This window comes from Papio anubis, chromosome 12 (genome assembly GCF_008728515.1).
Source record: "Papio anubis isolate 15944 chromosome 12, Panubis1.0, whole genome shotgun sequence".
Taxonomy (NCBI): Eukaryota; Metazoa; Chordata; class Mammalia; order Primates; family Cercopithecidae; genus Papio; species Papio anubis.
This window is the reverse complement of record NC_044987.1, coordinates 22,154,729-22,175,588: the sequence shown is the minus strand read 5'-3', so window position 1 is coordinate 22,175,588 and position 20,860 is coordinate 22,154,729. Positions and strand designations below refer to the sequence as shown.

At 45.5% G+C, this 20,860-nt stretch overlaps 1 protein-coding gene and 1 long non-coding RNA gene across 7 annotated transcripts in view; both read left to right on the top strand.

Annotated features, from left to right (window-relative positions):
* The window catches only part of PTS (6-pyruvoyltetrahydropterin synthase), a 114,047-nt gene that overhangs the window by 49,833 nt on the left and 43,354 nt on the right, over positions 1–20,860 (top strand). For 4 of the 6 annotated variants that reach the window (XR_004177349.1, XR_004177348.1, XR_004177347.1 and 1 more), the window contains exon 6: positions 17,985–18,114. Coding sequence is in view for 2 of the 6 variants with exons in the window: in XM_031652960.1 (XP_031508820.1) it covers positions 14,071–14,553 (483 nt within the window). In the remaining 4 variants the exon portion in view is untranslated. Of the gene's footprint in view, positions 1–13,084; positions 14,554–17,984; positions 18,367–20,860 lie in introns of those variants that run through there. The other 2 variants (XM_031652961.1, XM_031652960.1) reach the window with 2 other exon arrangements.
* Positions 5,366–9,519, top strand: LOC103877902. Its single transcript, XR_002517208.2, has 3 exons — positions 5,366–6,657; positions 6,898–7,275; positions 8,543–9,519. It is a non-coding gene; the product is annotated as an uncharacterized LOC103877902 (long non-coding RNA).

The following is a 20,860-nucleotide window of genomic DNA, read 5'->3' as shown; positions in this document are numbered from 1 at the left end:
TGAGAGGCAGGTTCATAAACAGATAATTTCAAATTAATGGGTAAATGCTAAGATAGAGGTAAGCCTTAGGAGTACAAAGGAAGGGAAAGAATGCTTTTTGGAGTAAATGGTGGATGAGCTGGTTTCCTTCCTTCCCTTCCTTCCTTCCTTCCCTTCCTTCCTTCCTTTCTCTCTCTCTCTCTCTTTCTTTCTTTCTTTCTTTTCCACGGATCTGCGCAACACACAGATCAGGAGATCCCACTTGTGAGCTACACCACCAGGGCCTTGGGTCCCAAGCACAGAGCTGTGCAGATTCTCAGCAGCCACGTGACTGCAGTTTTAGGCAGTCTCCAGTCAAGTGGCTGCTGAGAGTCTGCACAGCTCTGTTAACTCTGCACAGGTCTGTTAAGTTAACAGCTCTGTTCTGTTAACTCTGCTAAGAGTTTCCAGAGGGGTGGGGGAGGCCGTTATCACCGCAGCTGCCTGCTGCCTAAGATGACTGAGCTCCCCCAGGGAGGGGTGGTGGCCATCACTGCAGCTCGGGTCTGCCATTTTTCCCCTGCTGGTGCCGGGGAGACTAGATGGTTTTGACCCAGGAGGAATTCCCCACAGCACAGCACATGGGTTGTGGCAGATCGTGGCCAGACTGCCTCTTTAGGCTGGACCCTGACCCATCCTTCCTCACTGCTCAAGACCCCCCAGCAGGGGTCGCCAGACACCTTATAAAGGAACATTCCCACCAGCATCAGATCAGTGCCCCTCCGGGACAGAGATCCCAGAGGAAGAAGCAGGCAGCCATCTTTGCTGTTTTGCAGCCTCCTCGGGTGACACCTATAGGTGCGGGAGGGACCCAGGAAAATAGGGTCTGGAGTGGACCTCCAGCAAACCACAGCAGCCCTATGGAAGAGAGGCCTGTTAAAAGGAAAACAAACAGAAAGCAACAACAACAACAGCATCAACAAAAAAGTCCCCACAAAAACCCCATTCAAAGATCGGCAGCCTCAAAGATTGAAGCTAGACAAACTCATGAAGATGAGAAAGAATCAGTGAAACAAACACTGAAAACTCAAAAAGCCAGAGTGCCTCTTCTCCTCCAAAAGATCAGAACACCTCTCTAGCAAGGGCACAGAACTGGGCAGAGGCTGAGATGGATGAATTGACAGAAGTAGGCTTCAGAAGGTGGGTAATAACAAACTTCGCTGAGCTAAAGGAGCATGTTCTAACCCAATGCAAAGAAGCTAAGAACCATGATAAAACATTACAAGAGCTGGTAACCAGAATAACCAGTTTAGATGGGAACATAAATGACACGATGGAGCTAGAAAACACAACGTGAGAACTTCCCAATGAAACCATAAGTATCAATAACTGAATAGACCAAGCAGATGAAAGAATTTCAGAGCTTGAAGACTATCTTGCTGAAATAAGACAGGCAGACAAAAATAGAGAAAAAAGAATGAAAAGGAATGAACAAAACCTCCCAGAACTATGGGATTATATAGAAAGACTGAACCTATGACTGATTGGCGTACCTGAAAGAGATGAGGAGAATGGAACCAAGTTGGAGAATGGAACCAAGATGATATACTTTAGTATATCATCCAGGAAACTCCCCCAACCTAACAAAACAGGCCAACATTCAAATTTAGGAAATCCAGAGAACCCCAGTAAGATACTCCATGAGAAGACCAACCCCAAAACACAATATCCTTGGATTCTCCAAGGTCAGAATGAAGGAAAAAATGTTAAGGGCAGCCAGAGGGAAAAAGCAGGTCACCTACAAAGGGAAGTCCATCAGACTAATAGCAGGCTTCTCAGTGGAAACCCTAGAAACCAGAACAGATTGAAGGCCAATATTCATCACTCTTAAAGAAAATAATTTCCAAACCAGAATTTCATATCTGGCCAAATTAAGCTTCATAAGTGAAGAAGAAAAAAATTCTTTTCAGACAAGCAAATACTGAGGGAACTTGTCACCACCAGGCCTACCTTGCAGGAGCTCCTGAAGGAAATGCTAAATATGGAAAGGAAAGACTGTTAACAGCTTCTGCAAAAACACACTGAAATACAAAGACCAATGACACTATGAAGGAACTATATCAACAAGTCTACAAAATAACCAGCGGGCATCATGATGACAGCATCAAATTCATACAGAATAATATTAACCTTAAATGTATATGGGCTAAATGCCCCAATTAAGACATAGAATGGCAAGCTGGATAAAGAGTCAAGACCCATTGGTGTGCTGTATTCAAGAGACCCATCTCACATGCAAAGACACACCTAGGCTCAAAATAAAGGGATGGAGGAAAATTTACCAAGCAAATGGAAAGTAGAAAAAAAGCAAGGGTTGCAATCCTAGTTTCTGGCAAAACAGACTTTAAACCAACAAAGATAAAAAAGACAAGGGCATTACATAATGGTAAAGGGTTCAATTCAACAAGAAGAGCTAACTATCTAAATATATATATGCACTCAGTACAGGAGTACCCAGATTCATCAAACAAGTTTTTAAAGACCTACAAAGACTTAGACCCCCACACAATAATAATAAGGCTAGCTGGTTATTTTGTAAACTTGTTGATGTAGTTGCTTCATAGTAGAAGATTTTAACACCCTACTGTCAGTGTTAGACAGATAATTGAGACAGAAAATTAACAGGGATATTCAGGACTTGAACTTAGGGGAAGGAAAGTGACTTGTCTAAAGTAATAAATCAATTAATAGCAGGTTTCACATTCCTTGAACCAGTACTTTTTCAATCTACTAGTCTCTCTTTGAGGACACGGGGCTCCAGAGAGGGGCTGCTTTAGTCCTGGATAGGCCCCCAACCAGCAGTGTCACCAGTAGAATGTCCTTTCCTGACTCTCCCAGAAAGCAACTTTTGCTTCTTTTCCCCTCCCAGGCAGTACAGTGCTAGCCTAGGAGAAAAGGGTCATGGGGACCTGCACACGTGTTCCTGGTCCTCTCTGTGAGTGGACCCCAAGGAGTGCTGCCCAGCAGGCCAGGGGCATGTGCTATTTGGACATTCACCTGTGTGGATGACAGCATTATGCTTCCTCTTTCTCTTCTCAGCCTCGATGTATGCATGATGTCACGCTACTTCCGAAAACTAATTTTGTCTGGATTGATTCATGTTCAGAGTGTTGGTGCTGCTGGCTGCTAGGCTTAGCATGAGGTTCTTCCTGTGTTTTGTAATTTTGGATTTGCAGGTTCATGTGCAATGGGAGGCTTTTGGATTTTTTCTTCTTTTTCTTCTGATTGTTCAACTGCATCTGTCTTCAGCTGAGGTTTTGCAGTTGCTTCCCTCCTGTCCCTTTGAACCCCAGGTCTAGAAACGCCTCATGAAGGTGGCTAGTGACAGGAGATACTGGAGACAGCACAGTGGGTGGTTTGGTTCAGTTCCTGGAAGGGAGGCTTTGTCCTTCCCCTCCCTGGGCCCATGGCTGCCCAGGAATTTGTAACCCCAGGTAGCATTGGGCAGCCATCCTGCTGCTTCAGCCCTGCTCACTGCTTTGGGTTTATCTTCCTTTTCTGATCCAAAGAGATATACACATTTTCAGCTCAAATATATATATATATATATATATGAGATATATATTATATAAATATATATATATATTTTAGAGAGAAGTTCTCATTCTGTCCCAAGGCTGGAGTGCATTGGCATAATCATAGCTTACTGTAACCTTGAACTCTGGGGCTCAAGCAATCCTCCCTCCTCAGTCTCCCAAATAGCTAGGACTCCATGTGCTTGCCACCACACCTGGCTTTTTTTTTTTTTTTGTAGAGACAGGGCTTTACTGTGTTGCCTAGGCTGATCTCAAACTCCTGGCCTCAAGCAATCCTCCCACCTTGGCTTCCCAAAGCACTGGGATTACAGGTGTGAGCCACAGCACTAGGCAGGAACTATATCTTTCGGTTTTCTCTTTTTATACTTTACGTACTATTACAATGTGTTTGGAATAGCGGGGGTGCAACCAAGCCAGATTCATTGTGCTATCCCGCCCTAACAGGTGGTCTTTTGGTTGAGGTTGGGCACTTGGCGCTCAGGGATTGGTTCTGAAAGCTCAGTGGTAAGGCGTCTTCCAGAGTAGCGACGCCCCCTGGTGGCTCGCATAGGATGGCTGGCAAAGAAGCACTCGGCGTGGGCGGGGCGGGTGGGGGTCGCAAGGCCACTTCTTCCTGCAGGTTCTCAGAGATGGAGGGGGTCTTAGGGGCGGTGAGACCAACTCCCCACACAGTATGCTCATCCATCTATGCCACACCCAAAGATGGTCAGTGTCAGCGGGATCCACTCCGTAATTGGTCAGCTGTGTTTCCAAGGAGGCCTTCTTGTATTGAGTGGTTTCTCCTTGTAGCTCTCAGCCATAGGCCCTAGTTCCTCCATTTGAAGCTGCGCATAGCAAATGTGGCCCTTCCCCGTATCCTCTCAGCTGTTTGAGGGCAGCATTAGACATTTCTTTTTCTGGCTCTTTCTTTCAACCGGCCCCTCCAGACGATGGCCGTATCTGTTGCCTTGGCCGCAGGAACGCTGGGTTATGCATGAACTTTGTAGAACACGGCCTTGTCTTCACCAAGGCGGAGGAGAGCCCATTCGGTTCCAGAGGGGATGCTGCCTCATCTTGTCTCTAAAAGAGGAGGAAGGGGAGCAGGTCCCTTCACGTTCTCTGGTCTCAGCTGAGAACGCTACCGGGAAGGAGCGGGCCGTGAAATGTTTCACGAGGAAGCATCTCCCTCTAGTGGCCACGATCGTCTATTTCAAGATGCTTTCCTCCCACTAGCCCTCGCGCTTCTCAAGGATTTTTTTTTTTTAATTTTTTAATTTTTATTTTTTCAGCTCAAAAAGATCCACTGAGATGTGACAGGGTGAGGTGTAGATTGCAAAGTCCCCCATCTGGCCTTCTGAGTAAAATGAACTGATTCTGCAATGGTGACTGGTGAGACAGAACTAAGATTCAGTTTCTGTATTTCTCATGATTATCCTAAGCCAAAATTTGCAAATGGTTATACACATGTTAATTAGTATTATTACCAGAAACTCTAGAATAATTGTTCTTCTTTTAGGTGGTTTCCTTATTGATTGACTTTTTTTTGTGTGTGTGATTTTCTCTGCCCACCTCTACTTGCTAATGGTTGAATTGAGTTTTTTTTTTTTTTTTTTTGTTTTTTTTTTTTTTTTTGAGACAGGGTCTCGGTTTGTCATCCAGGCTGGAGTGCAGTGTCATGATCTTGGCTCATTGCAGCCTTGATCTCCTGGGCTCCAGTTATCCTCCCACCTCAGCTCCCCAAGTAGCAGGGACTACAGGCATGTGCCACCACATCTGTCTAATTGTTTTGTATTTTTTGTAGAGATGGGATTTCGCCATATTGCCCAGGCTGGTCTCGAACTCCTGAACTCAAGCAATCTGCCTGCCTCACCCTCCCAAAGTGCTGAGATTATAGGTGTGAGCCACTGTGCCCAGCCGGGTTCTTTAAGTTGCAATAAGCAGATGTCTTTACACACCAGTTTAAGTGAAGTTGGGGAGGTAGCTAGAAGGAGAAGGAAGCAACAAGGGAGTAAGAATGTCCACAGAGCCTGCATTTGGATCTGAGGTTACACTCCAGCAGAAGTCCTGGATCTTTGCTCTGGCTCTCCCCCAGTAAGGTGACCTGGCTTCTGTGAGCAGGTCCTCCATTCTCCACTTGCCACTGGCAGCTCCCTTGCCTTGTTTTCTGCACCTGCCTTTTTCCCACATCACAGCTTCTGCTGATTCATAACTTTGGCTCACCCCTCACTCATTGTGGTCCCTTTAGCCTCTCTCCACTTGCTGCACTCCATGACACTTCAGCCTTGGCTCCCGCCACCAACGGATTGATTTTCTTGACATTTTCCAGTTTTGCTTTCTGAGATAGAAATCTAATTGACACACCCTCCGCCCTTTTCAGGTGCTGGGCCGCATCAAAAGTCTCTAGCCAGCCAATGAACGAGCTGTTTGGGAGTCTGCCTCCTGTTGCAATTAGCTGGGCAGGGGAGGGTGTACCATAAAACAGAAGTGCCCTGCTGGGGAGTACCTGTGGCAGGGGATGAGGGCAGGCGGTTTCCTTTAAAGGGAGATGTAGGTGCAGCACACTATAGAGCTATCCCATCTGGGAGCTCACATGTGGCAGCTGTGAGCTGGAGCCCTTGTCTGGGAGCTGGGTGATTGGTCTGCATTGAAGAGGGCTGGGAGCTCCCACAGCATGGAAGTTTCAGGGCATCTTGTGGTGGGATTCATCTTCTCCATTTGTCCTGCTGTGTTTCTCATTTTCATTGTATCATCAGTTTCAAGGAGAGGCACAAAGAATGACTTGTGTGCCCCTGAGAGGGACGTCATCAGGACTTACTTTTTGGACAGGTTGGTTGGGGGATGAGGTCCAATGTCGTATTAAGGCAGAGGAGCTAGGGAGTGGGGATGGCAGCCTACAGCTGGTCAACAGGGCAAATTTGGTTGAATTTAGAAAATGGTACCATTTCTTTCAGACATGCCACTGACATCTTCTAGAAAACTGCTGTAGTAACCAGAAAAACCTATGATGACCATGATGTGAAAGGAGCCCAACAGAATTGTGCAATGCAAAACTTGCACTGCTGTTAGTAGCTGCCTTACCAGGATCAAGCTGCACACCCTGTCCATCTCAGCCTGCCTTGCCTCTGTGAGTGTCCTGCAGAGATCTCACGTGGCCACTCAATAGGAGCTCCTCATATGCCTTCCATTCAGAGGACGCAGATGCATAGATTTGGGGATATAGAAAACTTTGAGGGTAAAAGTGGGAGAAAATTAATATTTCTTGAGCATTTTTTATCTGCTAGGGGCTATGCTAACTATTTTACTTACATTGTTCATATTTTTGCATGAAAGCTGTGTTGTAACTGTTACTACTTTCATTTTACAGCTAAGAAAACTAGGCTCAGAGGTTCAGCCGCAGCTGCTGCTTTGGGCTGCACAAATTGCATATTTGCAATATTTGAGGAAATGCTATTCACCTGTAATTCAAGTGACCTCGTTGGTTACAAGGGGAGCCAGTATATCACTTGCCCAAGTCACATGGTGAAGGAGGAGCAGAGCTGAAATTCACACCCGGTCTGAATGACTCCAAAGCCCATGTTCTCTCTGCTACACAAGTCTTTGGAAGACCCCACAGGAGTAAAAAGTGACCAAACTTAGTTTTTTTTTTTCTTTCTTAGAGAAAAGTTCCATTCGTGTATTCTGAAATCAAATGCAGGAAACATGGAATTTTATCCACAATGACAGCAACCTCTTGGAAGGAAAAGTGAGCATCTACTCTGTGTGATACTTGTGACTGTCCTAGGTGTTGGGCTATAAATAAGACAAAGTCCAGCGAAGGCTGCATGGGCTGGATTGTGACCAGAACAGCATCATTTGATGAAATTAATCTGGGAACTGGATTTAGTTTCCAAGTTAAAGGTTTTCTGCCCCACAGAAACTTGGTTTTAGTTGGTCTGATGAGGGACTCAGCATCTCAATATTTCAAAGGTCCGTTGGTGATTCTAAAGCACAGCTGGGATTGTAAGCCACAGATCTAGTCCAGCCCTCGATTGAGAAGCAGCTGTCAAGGTCACTCAGCTGGTTAGTGTAGCTGTTGAGTGTGGGCTGGTCCCTCATTGGATTTGCTGTTGTGCCTTGAAGGGCAGGGGAGGGGGATGCAAAAAGTGGGAAGAAAGATGTGATTAAGCTGTTGGAACAAAGAGAAAGGCCCCATTTGTCTCTACTAGGTGATGTGGAGGGAGGCCCTGAGAACACTTTCTTATTCCCTGGGAGTGCCCAGTACCTGCTCGGAACCACCACCTCATCTTAAGTTGATTCTTAGAGGGTATTATCATCATAGTCATCCCTCAGTGTCCACAGGGGATTGATTCCAGGAATACTCCCTGCCTGCGGATACCAAAATCCACAGACGCTCAAATCCCTGATATGAAATGGTGTGGTATTTGCATATACCCTACAATTCTCTCATACACTTTAAATAATCTCCAGACCACTTATAATATCTGATGCAATGTAAATGCTATGTAAATTAGCTTTTTAATTGGGTTTTTAATTTGTATTTTATTTTATTTTTGAGACAGAGTTTCGCTTTTGTTGCCCAGGCTGGAGTGCAGTGGTGTGATCTTGGCTCACCGCAACCTCCGCCTCCCGGGTTCAAGTGATTCTCCTGCCTCAGCCTCCCGAGTAGCTGGGATTACAAGCATGCGCCACCGTGCCCACTAATTTTTGTATTTTTAGTAGAGACAGGGTTTCTCTATGTTGGTCAGGCTGGTCTCAAACTCCCGACCCCAGGCGATCCGCCTGCCTTGGCCTCCCAAATTGCTGGGATTACAGGCATGAGCCACCGTGCCTGGCCTGTGTTTTCTTATTGTTATATATATATATTTTTGGTTTGTTTTGGAATATTTTCTATCTAATATTTCTAAAATATTCAGAATATTTTCTAAAATATTCTAAATAGAATATTTTCTATATTTTTGGTTTGTTTTGGAATATTTTCTATCTATATGAAATATCTTTCCTATCTGCAGACAGAAAATCTTCAGATATGGAACCCCAGGATTGGAGGGCTGGCTGTCTTGTGAGTGGAAATCAGATGTGACTCCTGCCAGGAAATTGCCTGCTCTTGTTATTTGTTAGGGTGCAAGGCAAAGCTGTCGTAAGAAAAACATCCAAGAATACAGTGGTTTAAAAAATGTTGTGGATTATTTCTCTCCCTCATTTAGCAGCCTCTGGGGAGTAGGTGAGCTCCTTGATTCCACAGGGTCACTCAGGAGCCCAGCATCATCCCCCAAGACCCGGGGCCGTAGGCTAGGGGGCAGCCACATCTCCCTCGGATTCAGGCTCTGGGGCGCGAAGGTGTCAGTTATTTCTATGGTGGGAGATGACTGACCTCTGGCCCTGTAAAGCTGGTGGGCCTGAGGTACAAGGCAGGTGGGTCAGGGGCTTTAGGCTGCTCTAGGCCCCACACAGGTTCCTTCTGTCGCCTCCAGTTCTCGAGGAAATCCATGGGAAAAGTGTGGCACTGGGGAGGGATGGATCCCATAGTAAGGACTGAGAAGTGGGGGTCAGGGCAGGTCTTCCTTAGGTGCCAGAGCGGCAGTGGTGGTGAAAGCCGTAATGGAGGGCAGCCGTACCTTGCAGATGGTGAGCTCATGAGTGCCATGGTGGCAGCCTGAGGTGGGGGCCACAGCAGAGGGACTTCCACTTTGGGGCTGGCTCCTGAGTCCCTGAGCCTCAGAGAAGGCTGCAGGACCTGCTGCCACAGCTTGGTGAGAGCTTAGATGATCCCAGTTTGGGAACTGAATGTAAATGTGGTCAGACTTTGTGGTCTCCAGGGCGAGATCTAGAACATTTTGGTAATGCTTTCATAATCCTCCCCCACTCTCAGGGAGGCCCCTCACACTCTCGCTGATGGTGAAAACTCCTTCTGTTTAAAAGCTCTTTTTAAAGTTGTCGACTTTCGTCTCTCCTTTTGTGTTTGTGTCTCTTTGTCTATCCCTCCCTCCTTGTTCTTTTTTTTTTTTTTTTTTAACAGAGTCTTGCTCTGTCGCCAGGCTGGAGTGCAGTGGTGCGATCTCAGCTCACTGCAAGCTCTGCCTTCTGGGTTTAAGGGATTCTCCTGCTTCAGCCTCCCGAGTAGCTGGGATTACAGGCATGTGCCACCACGTCCAGCTAATTTTTGTATATTTAGTAGAGACGGGGTTTCACCGTGTTGGCCAGGATGGTCTCAATCTCTTGACCTCGTGATCCACCCACCTAGGCCTCCCAAAGTGCTGGGATTACAGGCGTGAGCCACCGCGCCCAGCCTATTCTCTGTCTCTTGTATCTCCCCATGACCTTCAGGGTTCAGACGCTGGGTTGCCTCTCATTTCCTAAATGCCTATTCTCTTTCTCGCCTCTCCAAGTTCAGCTGCAGAGCAGCTGCATTCCTCAGCAGGCAGTGGGGGAGACTCTACCTTTCTCCTGAACTGCAGCCCCTCTCATCACCGGCTTCAGGTGGTCCCTTTGGGTTCCCACAGCAGTCAAGCTTCCTGCTCATGATTAAAGGGATGCTGGTGCTTGTGACATAAAGCACCAGGGGCAGAGGCTGATGGCTCAAGCCCAATCCCCAGGTCTCCCGGAGCTGGCTTCCCTGGCAGGCAATCAGAGACTTTGCAGGGAGGAGCCATCTCCTTTGTTCTTATGTGTTGCTTCCTTCTTCCTTCCCAGACTCATGTTAATTGCTTTTCTGACATTTTTTCTGGCAAGTGATTTTTGCTGCTGCTTGTGGAAGTGACATGGCAAGCCCACAAGGGAGCGATAACAATGACCTGATGCAGAGCTGAGGAGGCTGGGGCTCCTATACCCCAGGTAGAAGATAATGAGGTTGAGTCATGAACAATTTGTTCTACATGGTCAGTGAGATAGGCTCAGAGCCTTCAGAAATGAGAGTAGCCTGTGGCCAAGGCTTTCCTGAGAAGTTGTTCCCTTGGCCTTTGTAATTCTGGCAGACCACCCTGGTGCAGGGACCTCAGGATATGGGAACCTGTGCACGGGGCTAGATGACTTCTAAGGTCTTCCAGGAGCTTGTGAATGTTGGCAGCGCAGAGACTAGAACTATGATGATCCGATCTTCCCAACTACCTGTCAGAACACGTAGTCGGGTACTTCAGCAACTCCCTTAGCCCAGATATTTATTCCACTTACTCTGTGCCAGGCATGGTGCTAAGCTGGAAACATAACAGTAAATAGGTCACAGTTCCCACCTCAGTTCTGCTCACGGCCTGGATGGGACACAGACCCACACTTAGATAATTATAATGCAGCCGGGCAAGTACCAGGATCCAGTGATGTATGGGGGTTATTCTGAGCACAGAGGAGAGGTCTCAGGGGCCAGGGCAGGCTTGCCAGAGGCGGCACCAACACTACTGAGTCTTGAATAAGCAGAAATTATAGCTGGGCCAAGCCAAGGGGAGTATAGAGGTGAGGAGGGAAGAGCTGAATTCTTTTCCTGCCTGAACCACCCTGTTTAAGAGCAACATGGGGCAACCAAACCATATGAAGAGGGGAAATTGACAAGCACAAGTCCCTTGACTTTAGAGAACAAATTTTAATCTCCCTTTCTTTGTACGAGGGTCTCAAACTCAGTGTCCAGCCATCCAAGCTCTGGCCTATGGGGATCCTTCACAGTTCCTCCCAGGGGGTCAAGGCAACCCAGCATTTCCTGGGGGATGCAGATGAGCTCAGGGTGTGTGCTCATCATGTCCTTGATTGCAGCTGCGTGTGAGTTCACCTGTTACCTGTCAGGATGATCAACAGGAGCTCGGCAGTTGTAATCAGCAATGAGAGTTACACGTGTCATTAGGTTAACAGGGTAACACGGGCCAGGCCAGAAGATATGTCTACAAGAGGGTCTCCCTGGTAGCAGCTACGGCCAGAGGAATAATAAAGGCAAGTCCTTCCCAGGTGGGCGCCTCTGCTATTTTCCACTGGAGGCAGGGGCTGAGACCTCGAGTGGGGAAATGCCAACATGGGCCAGTTTCTCTAAGGACTCTGGGGCTCTATTAGCCCCTAGGCTACATTTCTTGACTTTGCCATTGTTATTATTCCCTTTTCTAGGTGGATAGTGGGATAATGGGAGGCAATGTGGTTAAACTTTTTTTTTAAAAAAAAATGTTGGCCAGGTGTGGTAGCTCACGCCTGTAATCCCAGCACTTTGGGAGGCTGAGGCGGGCAGATCACCTGAGGTCAGGAGTTTGAGACTAGCCTGGCCAGCATGATGAAATTCTGTCTCTACTAAAAATACAAAAATTAGCTGGTTAGTGGCTCATGCCTGTAGTCCCAGCTACTCAGGAGGCTGAGCCAGGAGAATTGCTTGAAACTGGGAGATGGAGGTTGCGGTAAGCCGAGATCGCGCCACTGCACTCCAACCTGAGTGACAAGGGTGAAACTCCATCTCAAAAAAAAAAAAAAAAAATTATTGTCTGTATCGAAGGTATCCAACATGATGTTAATGTGATTTTATGAAAAGCAGCCTTTGCAGTCAAGTAGACATGAACTTGAATCTTGGCTCTGCCACTTCAGCTGTGCAGCTTTGAACACTTAACTTCTTTGAATGTGAGTTCCTCACCTATTAAATGGGGTTAATCATGTCTATTTGTATTTATTTCCAAAGGGTGTTGTGAAGATCCAAGGGGATAGCACATGTAAAGCACATTCTTCTTACCTTTTATCTCCCTGAGCTGAGTGTAGTGGCTGCAGTCATTCATTGAACAATTATTTATTGTCCACCTATTGCTAAGCATTGTTCCAGGTTCTGGGGAAACAGTAATGAACAAGTCTCTATTCTCATCAAGTTCACATTCTGGTGGGGAAGCTTGAAAATAAGTAAGTAAACTAAGCAGGATAACTTCAGATAGTGATAAAAGCTACAGAGAAAAGGAAACAGGCCCATAGGATAGAAGTGATTTGGTGGGAGGCCTGAAGAGGCTTTAGGGAGCACGGTGGTCCTTGAACCAAGACCTGGAGGCCAAGAAGGAGCTGGGCCTGCGGAGACCCGAGGAAGAGCATTCCAGGCAGAGAGAAGAGCAATGGCACAATGTGCTGAGGTGGGAAAGCATTTGGCAAGAAAGAAGATGCTTGCAGGAGCACTGTGAACCCTGGGGAGTATGGGATGAGGAGAGGAGCAGGAGCGAGGTCCATGCATGTTCCCTAACTCTGTGCTGAGGTGTTCTTGGTGCTGCTGTGAATTCGGAGGGGCTCTTTGGGATATTTTAAAGGTCAAAGGCAACACTCAACTTCTGTTTTTCTCCATGCAAACTACTAAGCAGTGCAGGACAGCTTGCAGACTCAACATTAGATTGCCCTACATTTTTTTTTTTTTTCCTTGAGATGGTGTCTTACTCTGTTGCCCAGGCTGGAGTGCAGTGGTGCGATCTTGGCTCACTGCAACCTCCGCCTCCCAGGTTTAAGAGATTCACCTGCCGCAGCCTCCTGAGTAGCTGAGAATACAGGCACGGGCCACCACACCCAGCTAATTTTTGTATTTTTAGTAGAGATGGGGTTTCACCATGTTGGCCAGGCTGGTCTTGAACTCCTAACTTCAAGTGATCCGCCTGCCTTGGCCTCTCAAAGTGCTGGGATTACAGGTGTGAGCTACCACGCCCAGCCTGCCCTACATGTTTTTTGATAAAACCATATTTTTCAGAAGCTATATTTTCAGTTTTTGTCATTTGCTATGACATAAAACATGTACTATGGGAAAAATCAGTATAGAGTAGGGAGTGAGGGTGGCAGTGCCTAATCCAATTCCAAGGTTTGAGAAGTTGCGCGTGCCCAAAAAGGACACACATCCCATTAGTGAGAAGTTGTGGCTAAGAATAAGATAATTTTTTTTCCTATTTTATATGCATTATTTTTTGTAGTAGCTACTAAGTTGTTAGGACAGAAATACTTCTTACTTTGGGTCTAGCTACTTAATACACAGAACAGTTAGGTATTTCTTTAGGCCTAGGGTTACTGTGAAAAAAAGCATTGAGACATTAAGGGCATGATAAACAGACAAGGTTGGAAACTCAGGGGCTAGGTGATGAGCTGTCATGAAATCTTTCTCATTTCAAGCACACAACCTTATATTGTTGCCTTTTCATAGACTCAGGGGTGTGTGTTTCTGTGCATGTGTGGGTAACCTGAAAAGGTCATCTAGATTTTGTAACTGGGAGGGTCCCCAACCTGCCTGACCATTAGGATCACCTGGGGGAACTTTGCAAAAATAGTTCCCTGGCCTCTACCCAGGGGATTCTAATTCAGTGGGTCTGACATTTGAATCTGAGTTCAAAGATCTCCGCTCCAACTCGCATTCTTCAGGCATCCAGGATGGCCCAAATACAGCCGGTCTGCCCAGATCCTGGGGTCCTAGTTGTTATACGTTGTGCCTGGGGCCAGGTTGTGTGGCTTTTTCGGATCCCCAGACGGGGAAGGGGCGTGGAGCACGTGTCCGTTGGAACCCTGGGGGAGGTCGGTGCTGGAAGCGCTCATCTCCACCTCCAGTCTGGGTGCGCGGCGTGAGTGACCCGAGATGAAGACGATTCCTTCCGTAGGAAGCCCCTGCCAGGAGTCACCACCTCCCAGGCCCACTGGACTCGGACCCGAGCGTCCTTTGGGGGGCGGTTTCTGGGCGTGGCGGCTGAGCGCGGTTCGGGGAGACGCCGCCGCGAGGTGGCAGCAGCGGCCCTCTGGCAGCCACGGTGCGTCCCGGGGGGCGGGGACGCGCCGGCTCCGGGCGGGCGTGGTCCCTGCTGCGGGCGCCTGGGTTGGCCGGGCGGACCCCGGAGAGGGGGAGCCGCGGGGACGCAGCGACAGAGTCGGGGTGCTGGCAGCGGTCGCCCACGCCTCCCAGGGGTTGCAGGCCTGGGCGCCGGGGTTGGACCAGTCTTCCGGGCATTGCACGCCCTGGTTTGGTCTGTACCCATGGTTTGTGGCGGGGCAAGACGTTAAGTTGGGTAACACCGAGGTGAGCCGCGGTCCTCGGCACCAGATGAGGAACCACTGTCTCAATAAGGTGTGACGTGGAAAATTTGTGTGTCTATGTGTGACTTAAAAATATCTCCTTTGCTGACGTCTAAAATTTCACTATTAGAGATGCAGTCTTTTGTCCTAAAGATTGTTCTCAATTCAAGGCCCTGAGAGGGAGCAGTGCATTAGAACTTGGGCTCTTTAGGGTGAGTCAATGATTTCATCTCATCTTTGTCGGCAAGGCAAGGGTTAGCCCTCAGTGCTCAAGACACAAAGAGGACTGAAGGCGCATTAATTGGTACTTGCTAATCAAGCCTTAGAGACCAGAGCGCTCCCTGGGAATTTTACTTTAGAGAGAAAACTCATTGGCCCTGGAGCAGCCCTGTGTCGCATCCACTTTGTGAATGTTTTAGAGAGGGTTAACGGGGTACTAGCACAGTATGATTAGTTCAGTTCATTGGATTATTACTTTGTAAAAGAGGCAGCATCTTTACTAGTGCTGTAATAAATTGCAAAATTATTATCTCCATTTCCGTTCCTTGTAACTTCTGTCTTTGAATTAAGAAAATAGTGTGGTAGGGTACCGTGAACTTTGGAGCCAGAAATTCCTTGCTTGGAGACCCCTGTCTGCCATCTGTTGACTGGCTCTGTAATTCTGGAAAACAGCCTTTCTAAACTTCAGTTTTCTTATCTGTAAAATGGGAAAAATGCCGCCTACTTGGATGGTGATTGTGAGCATTAAATTAAATTCTGGAAGGAAAAGATCTGGTATTTGTGTACTGATTTCAGGTCTTGGTGCTCTGTGTGTAATGGTTACTGTGAGAGCTTCCCTGCAATCCAAATCTGTGTGTCTCATTCTCAGTGACACCAGTGATGCTGTTAAACAAGGGCAGTCTGGTTCATGGATTGTCACAATGCAGACTGACATCAAGGGGACCCTGCTGTCAGGTACAGAGGGCACCACAGTGACCAGGAACTGCCGTCCTTTCATACCAGGCTTTAGGAGGCTTTACCAGAAGGAATGGAAAATGCTGGTGGGCAGTAACATTGAAATGGCATTTGAGGACTGGTTCTGCATAAAACCTTAAATTCTTCAAGGACGTTGACATTTGTTTATTCTTGTAACAAATTAAAACCTATCCTGTGTGTTGGTTAGAGATCTTCAAACTGTAAATACCTTGAGGCAGGAGTGAAGTTTTATCTTTTAAAGGACAGGCCCCTACTCTCCTACGTAATGAGTTTTTAAAAATGGATGTGAGCACCAATCAATATTTCTCTGGTTGTTAAAGTCAAGAATAAAATGGTATTTTTAAGCTCACAACTGTGTAGGATGAATTCTGTACACTTTTAATTCCCTCTGTTCTCCTTTCCTATTTGAAAGCTAATTAGTTTATGGACTTGGGATCAGATTATTCATGCATTGTTTTTTGATGTTGTATGTCTCTTGGTTCTAGGGTATTTTTGACACATATTCTGTCTTGTAACCATAGTTAAACAACTATTTTAGACCAACTCTCTGTGTGTAATTGGCTTCAACACTCACTGCTAGTCCTTTGACACTCTATTTTTTCCATTCTTGAGTAATTTTAAGTCATCGTTTGGGCAGTTGAAATATATTTTAAAGTGATTTAAAGAATATGTGAGTGGCAGACATTCTGAGCTCTTTTGGTTGTCTGTCCTCAAAAACTAAACTTATTTGTGAGTAAAATTTTCATCTAAGTGTTTTCCATATCAAAACTCTGTAAGGTACTCCTCCATTGTAGTAGAGACAGAGGTCAGCACAATTTTCATTCCTTCTTTCTCCTTCCTTCCCTCCCTCCCTCCCTCCCTCCCTCCCTCCCTCCTTCCCTTCTTCCCTTCTTTCCTTCCTTCCTTCCTTCCTTCCTTCCTTCCTTCCTTCCTTCCTTCCTTCCTTCCTTCCTTCCTTCCTTCCTTCCTTCCTTCCTTCCTCCTTGCCTCCCTCCTTCATTCCCTCCTCCCTCCCTCCCCTCTCCGTCCCTTCCTTCCTCCCTCCCTTCCTCCCTTCCTCCCTCTCTCCCTTCCTCCCTCCCTCCCTTCCTCCCTCCCTTCCTTCCTCCCTTCCTTCCCTCCTTACTTCCTTTTTCTTTTGGTCGGATGTACATAGAAAACACTTAAAAATTTGCTTGTAATTTAAAAATTTCTCAGGATATTTCTGGATTTGAGCGTCTCTTGGTTACTTTTACCTGGAACCTGGTGAACTGAGTCCATTTCTCCGTTTCCCCTTTCTGTCCCTTTTTGGAAAGTTTTCTTTAATTATATCTTCAGTTATTGGTTCTCTTTTGATTGTTCTAGATTCTTCTTCAGAAACATAACTCTTAGGCTCAATCTCTATTCCTGGTCTTCCACAGCTATCGTCTTCTTTTTAAAGTACTGTATTTTATTGAATCTAAGCTAGTATTTGTTGTAAGAAGCACTATTATTATAAGTACAAGTAAGGAAGAAAAAATGCTGCCAATTAAACTGTGACATAATGCCATGATTACAGTCCTGTGAAATTGGTAAGTTGCTCACACCATTCTCTCTCTTATTTTGATAGACTTCAACTATTTTGAGGGACTTGGCAGTTGCTCCTGCATTTGGTTGCATTGTTTGGCATGCGACAGGCAATTCTTTTTGCATGAGTCTCAGTTACAAAACATAACACAGCTTCTACTTAAGGATACCTTCCTTTCTTGGGTCCTGTCAAGCACTTAGTTTTTCTTAAAGAAAAAAAAAATAAAAAGAATTGCAGTGGTTGGTCCAATAATAGACATTTGCATCAGTAATATCAAATTACATCCTGCTGCTTGAATTCCATGCCTTTCTGCATACATAATAACTTCTTGTTTCAATGCCAAACCATAGTGTAATCTTTTAAAAGACATTTTAAATAGCAATTAAACTCACATGTAATTGCAACAATGTATACAACTCAATTAAAGTGCTAATAACATGAACAGCTGAGAGCAAGTTCACCCATGCCCAGGTCTTGATGACCTCACCATGGCAGCTCCCTGGCCCAGGGTGATTATAAGATGCCAGTGGTTGCAAGACTTGGCCTGATTTCAGAAGTGTTGATGTGGCAACACAGACATCTTAGAATTAAGGAAATAGTTTTAATTCTTGGTGCTCTTTCTTGGCATTCTGAAAGTGTTCCTCCAGTTTGCCATCTATAACGCTTTCTTAGTTTTCTGCCATGTCCATTCCACTCATTTACTGCTTCCTATGTGACTTTTAATTATGTTTAATAATTTAATTTTCTTGGGAATATTTTTCTCTTATTACAACCAGCTTCCTTTGTATCTTTTCTTGAGTCCATTGGCCAAATTCTCTTTCATAAGCCTGAAGCCCCTAATATTTACCCTGAGACTGTATTCTAGTTAGTAGAATGGGAATGCAGGTGATGTGTGTGACATATAGGACTTCCCCATAAGAGCCTTTAATGAGTTGTCCTCTTTTCTCTTTCCCCCCTTCCAGCTGAGTGCCATGAGAGGACAGTGACAACCTCGGAGGCCTAATGGTGAAGGTGGCAGAACCTTTGTTAGCCTGGGTGCTCAGGGTGGACAGCTGCTCTTGCCAACTGGGAACATCTGCCTCAAGCGCTTTTGTAAGTGACAGATAAGCTTTTATTGTACTTCTGCCAAGATACAAACATTAGATGTATTTGTACAGCAGCTAAAGGTACTCCAATAATACGTATTCTGAAATCACCATGTACCCTAAAATATTTTAACAAAATTCTTGCAATATTTGTATGAGAACTGCTGGATTTTGCTTCCTTAACCAATTTGCTGTTGCTACTGGAAAAAGAGAATGAAATGATCTCAAATGAGGTAATAAAATCATTACTGAATTTTAACAGTTCCATCATTTCTGCCAAAAATAAAAAAAAACAGAAGCAGCTTTAGAGTACCATTCTTCTCCAATGGGTGTGTGCTGGTCTGATTTGCTCGGACATTTGCAGAGGGAAGAACACTTACAAGTAGTAAGGAGCTGAAGCCTGAGTGGATCATATCTGAATATTGTTTAATATTGTTTTGAATAACATATTTCTAAAAACTCCACTCTTTTAGCTAACTGCTTTCTCTTGATATCCTAAAAGTTTTGCTTCACTGTTCATTTTAAAAGAATCACAATTAGGTCTAACATAAACAAGGGAGCCAGCCCCCCATCACACTTTTGTAAGAACATAAAATGTCATCTCACATGCCAGTCTTTGAAGCTTATCCTGATAGCAGTTTAACTCAGCTTGTTTTCTATATCTATATGTATTTGTGTGTGTGTATATATATATGTGTGTGTGTATATATATGGTTTTCAGTTTCAATTTCATAAGGCCACATTATGTTTTTATATTATAAATGCCAATTTTAAAACATTTTCTTCTGGTTTCTGTAGTAAGTTATCTTCAGAAATGTGCTCTTTTTCTTAGTCTTCCGGGTGATACTCTGTTTCCCTTATTCTCTTATGGTGAATGCTGTTTTTCCATAGGCTTCATGAGGATTCCCTCTCCTATATCCCCTCTTCTGCCTGGCACATTGTTTACCTTTAAGCAAGTAGAGCTCCTTGGAGCCTTGGTGCTTGCTTGCTAAAAGAGGAAGTGTAGATTGTGCCGATTGTCCTTGGCTTTGCTCACTGCCCTATTCCTAGGTCTGTAGCTGAAGGGCAGTTGTGGTGCACAACTCCCCAGAATTGAAGGGCATTCATCTTGTGCAGCCCTGCTGAACTGGCATAGGATCTCCCCCTACCTCTTCTGCCCATTCTCTAACAACCAGAACTGATGGGGGATGTGAAAATCTTACTCTCCAGCACAAACTACCTTTGTGCTTCCTATAAGGCATGCTGTGTGGAGAAAATGCCTTCCAAAACATGACGTGCCATTGGTAATCCTCTTCCACTTCCTGCTCTGTGGTTTCCCAGTAATTGCATTCTATGAATGGATGTAGATTGAGGGAGAGGTAATAGTTCTCTGGCTCCTGCAAAGAATAGCAGTCATAATAAAGAGCCAGGTTTTCATTTGACTTGGTCCTGGGTCTCTGAACTGGAGGTAGAAAGTAGGAGAGAAAGAAGATGTCTATCATATTTCAAGACAATGGTGCTCTTCTGTTTTCTAAGAAGCAGCATGGACTGTTTGTCTCAATGCAGCTCAGCTTTAGCAGCTTTATTTAGTTAGTAGGAATTCCTTCTAGATTCTGGTAACAGGTTGTTAGTCTTCATTTTCATTATTGTTGTGACTTTTTGTCATTTTTCTGTATGATAAATAATTTAGGGAGAAGTTTGGAGATCTTTTGTCAGGAACTTCTAGCCAAATGCCATTTTAAACTCTAAGTGGACCTGATTTTATTTTACTTAAAAAAATTAGGTCTGGGAATGAGTTCAGTTTACTTATTCGTCATGTTCTGCTTGCCTTAAACCACTTATGAAGTGTCCATGGGCTCCAAGGTTGCCCTCCAATGCTTTTCTAAATCTCATTGTTGCCTGCACCTTTGGAGGAGGCAGGGTGAGCGAGACCCTTTTTGGTAGCGTGTAGCCATGCCAAGCAGTCATCAGATGGTGGGTAATTTCTTTTACCTAGGGTCTCATTCAAGATTCTTTGGTTGTTAATAATAGAAACCAACTACAGCCAGTTGCAGGGGAAGGGAAAAGAGTACACTGTGATACTGGGATATCTTACAAGATCCCAGGACAATTGGGCCTTTTAAGAGGTGGGACCAGGAGCTCTGAAGCTGCTAGGAGCCCATAGTCCTTGTTCATTCTCTTCCTCTGCATCCTGTAAAAGAAACATTAATTGCAAACAAAGTCCTGTTCAGGGTGTACATGTGACTTTGCTCTTCACGTGCATGCTGTAAAATGGATGCCTCATAGCTCCTGAGTTTTCCTCTTGTTTATCCAAGTAATCAGCTCAGATTGATTGGATGCCTCTAAGTCTTAATTTCAGACTCCCAGGGAGAGAGAGAATTGGATGGGCTTGGGTCATGTGATCACCCTAGTCCAGTCGATATGGATGTGTGTCTGTGTATGAGATGGTACAAGCATGACTACTGGCAGTTGTCAGAGAATGGGGCTTATTGTGAGCTGGGCAAGTCCCTGCCACCCTTGGCTTTTGGAATCAAACCCCCTAGACCCAATCCTAAAGTGAGCAGGAGTTCTTGGCCATGCGTTCCTTGGGCAGAGTGGAGCACTCGTCTTCCCGTTATGCTGTGGGGTCTTGGGGGGCGCTCGTGAAGAACTGTTGAGTAATTTATAAGACTGCACACCTGCATCTCCAGCTGACTCCCATTACAGTTTCCTTGGCGTTGTTCCCACTCCCCTCTAATCAGAAAGACTCTTTAATGAGAGATCCACATTTTGCA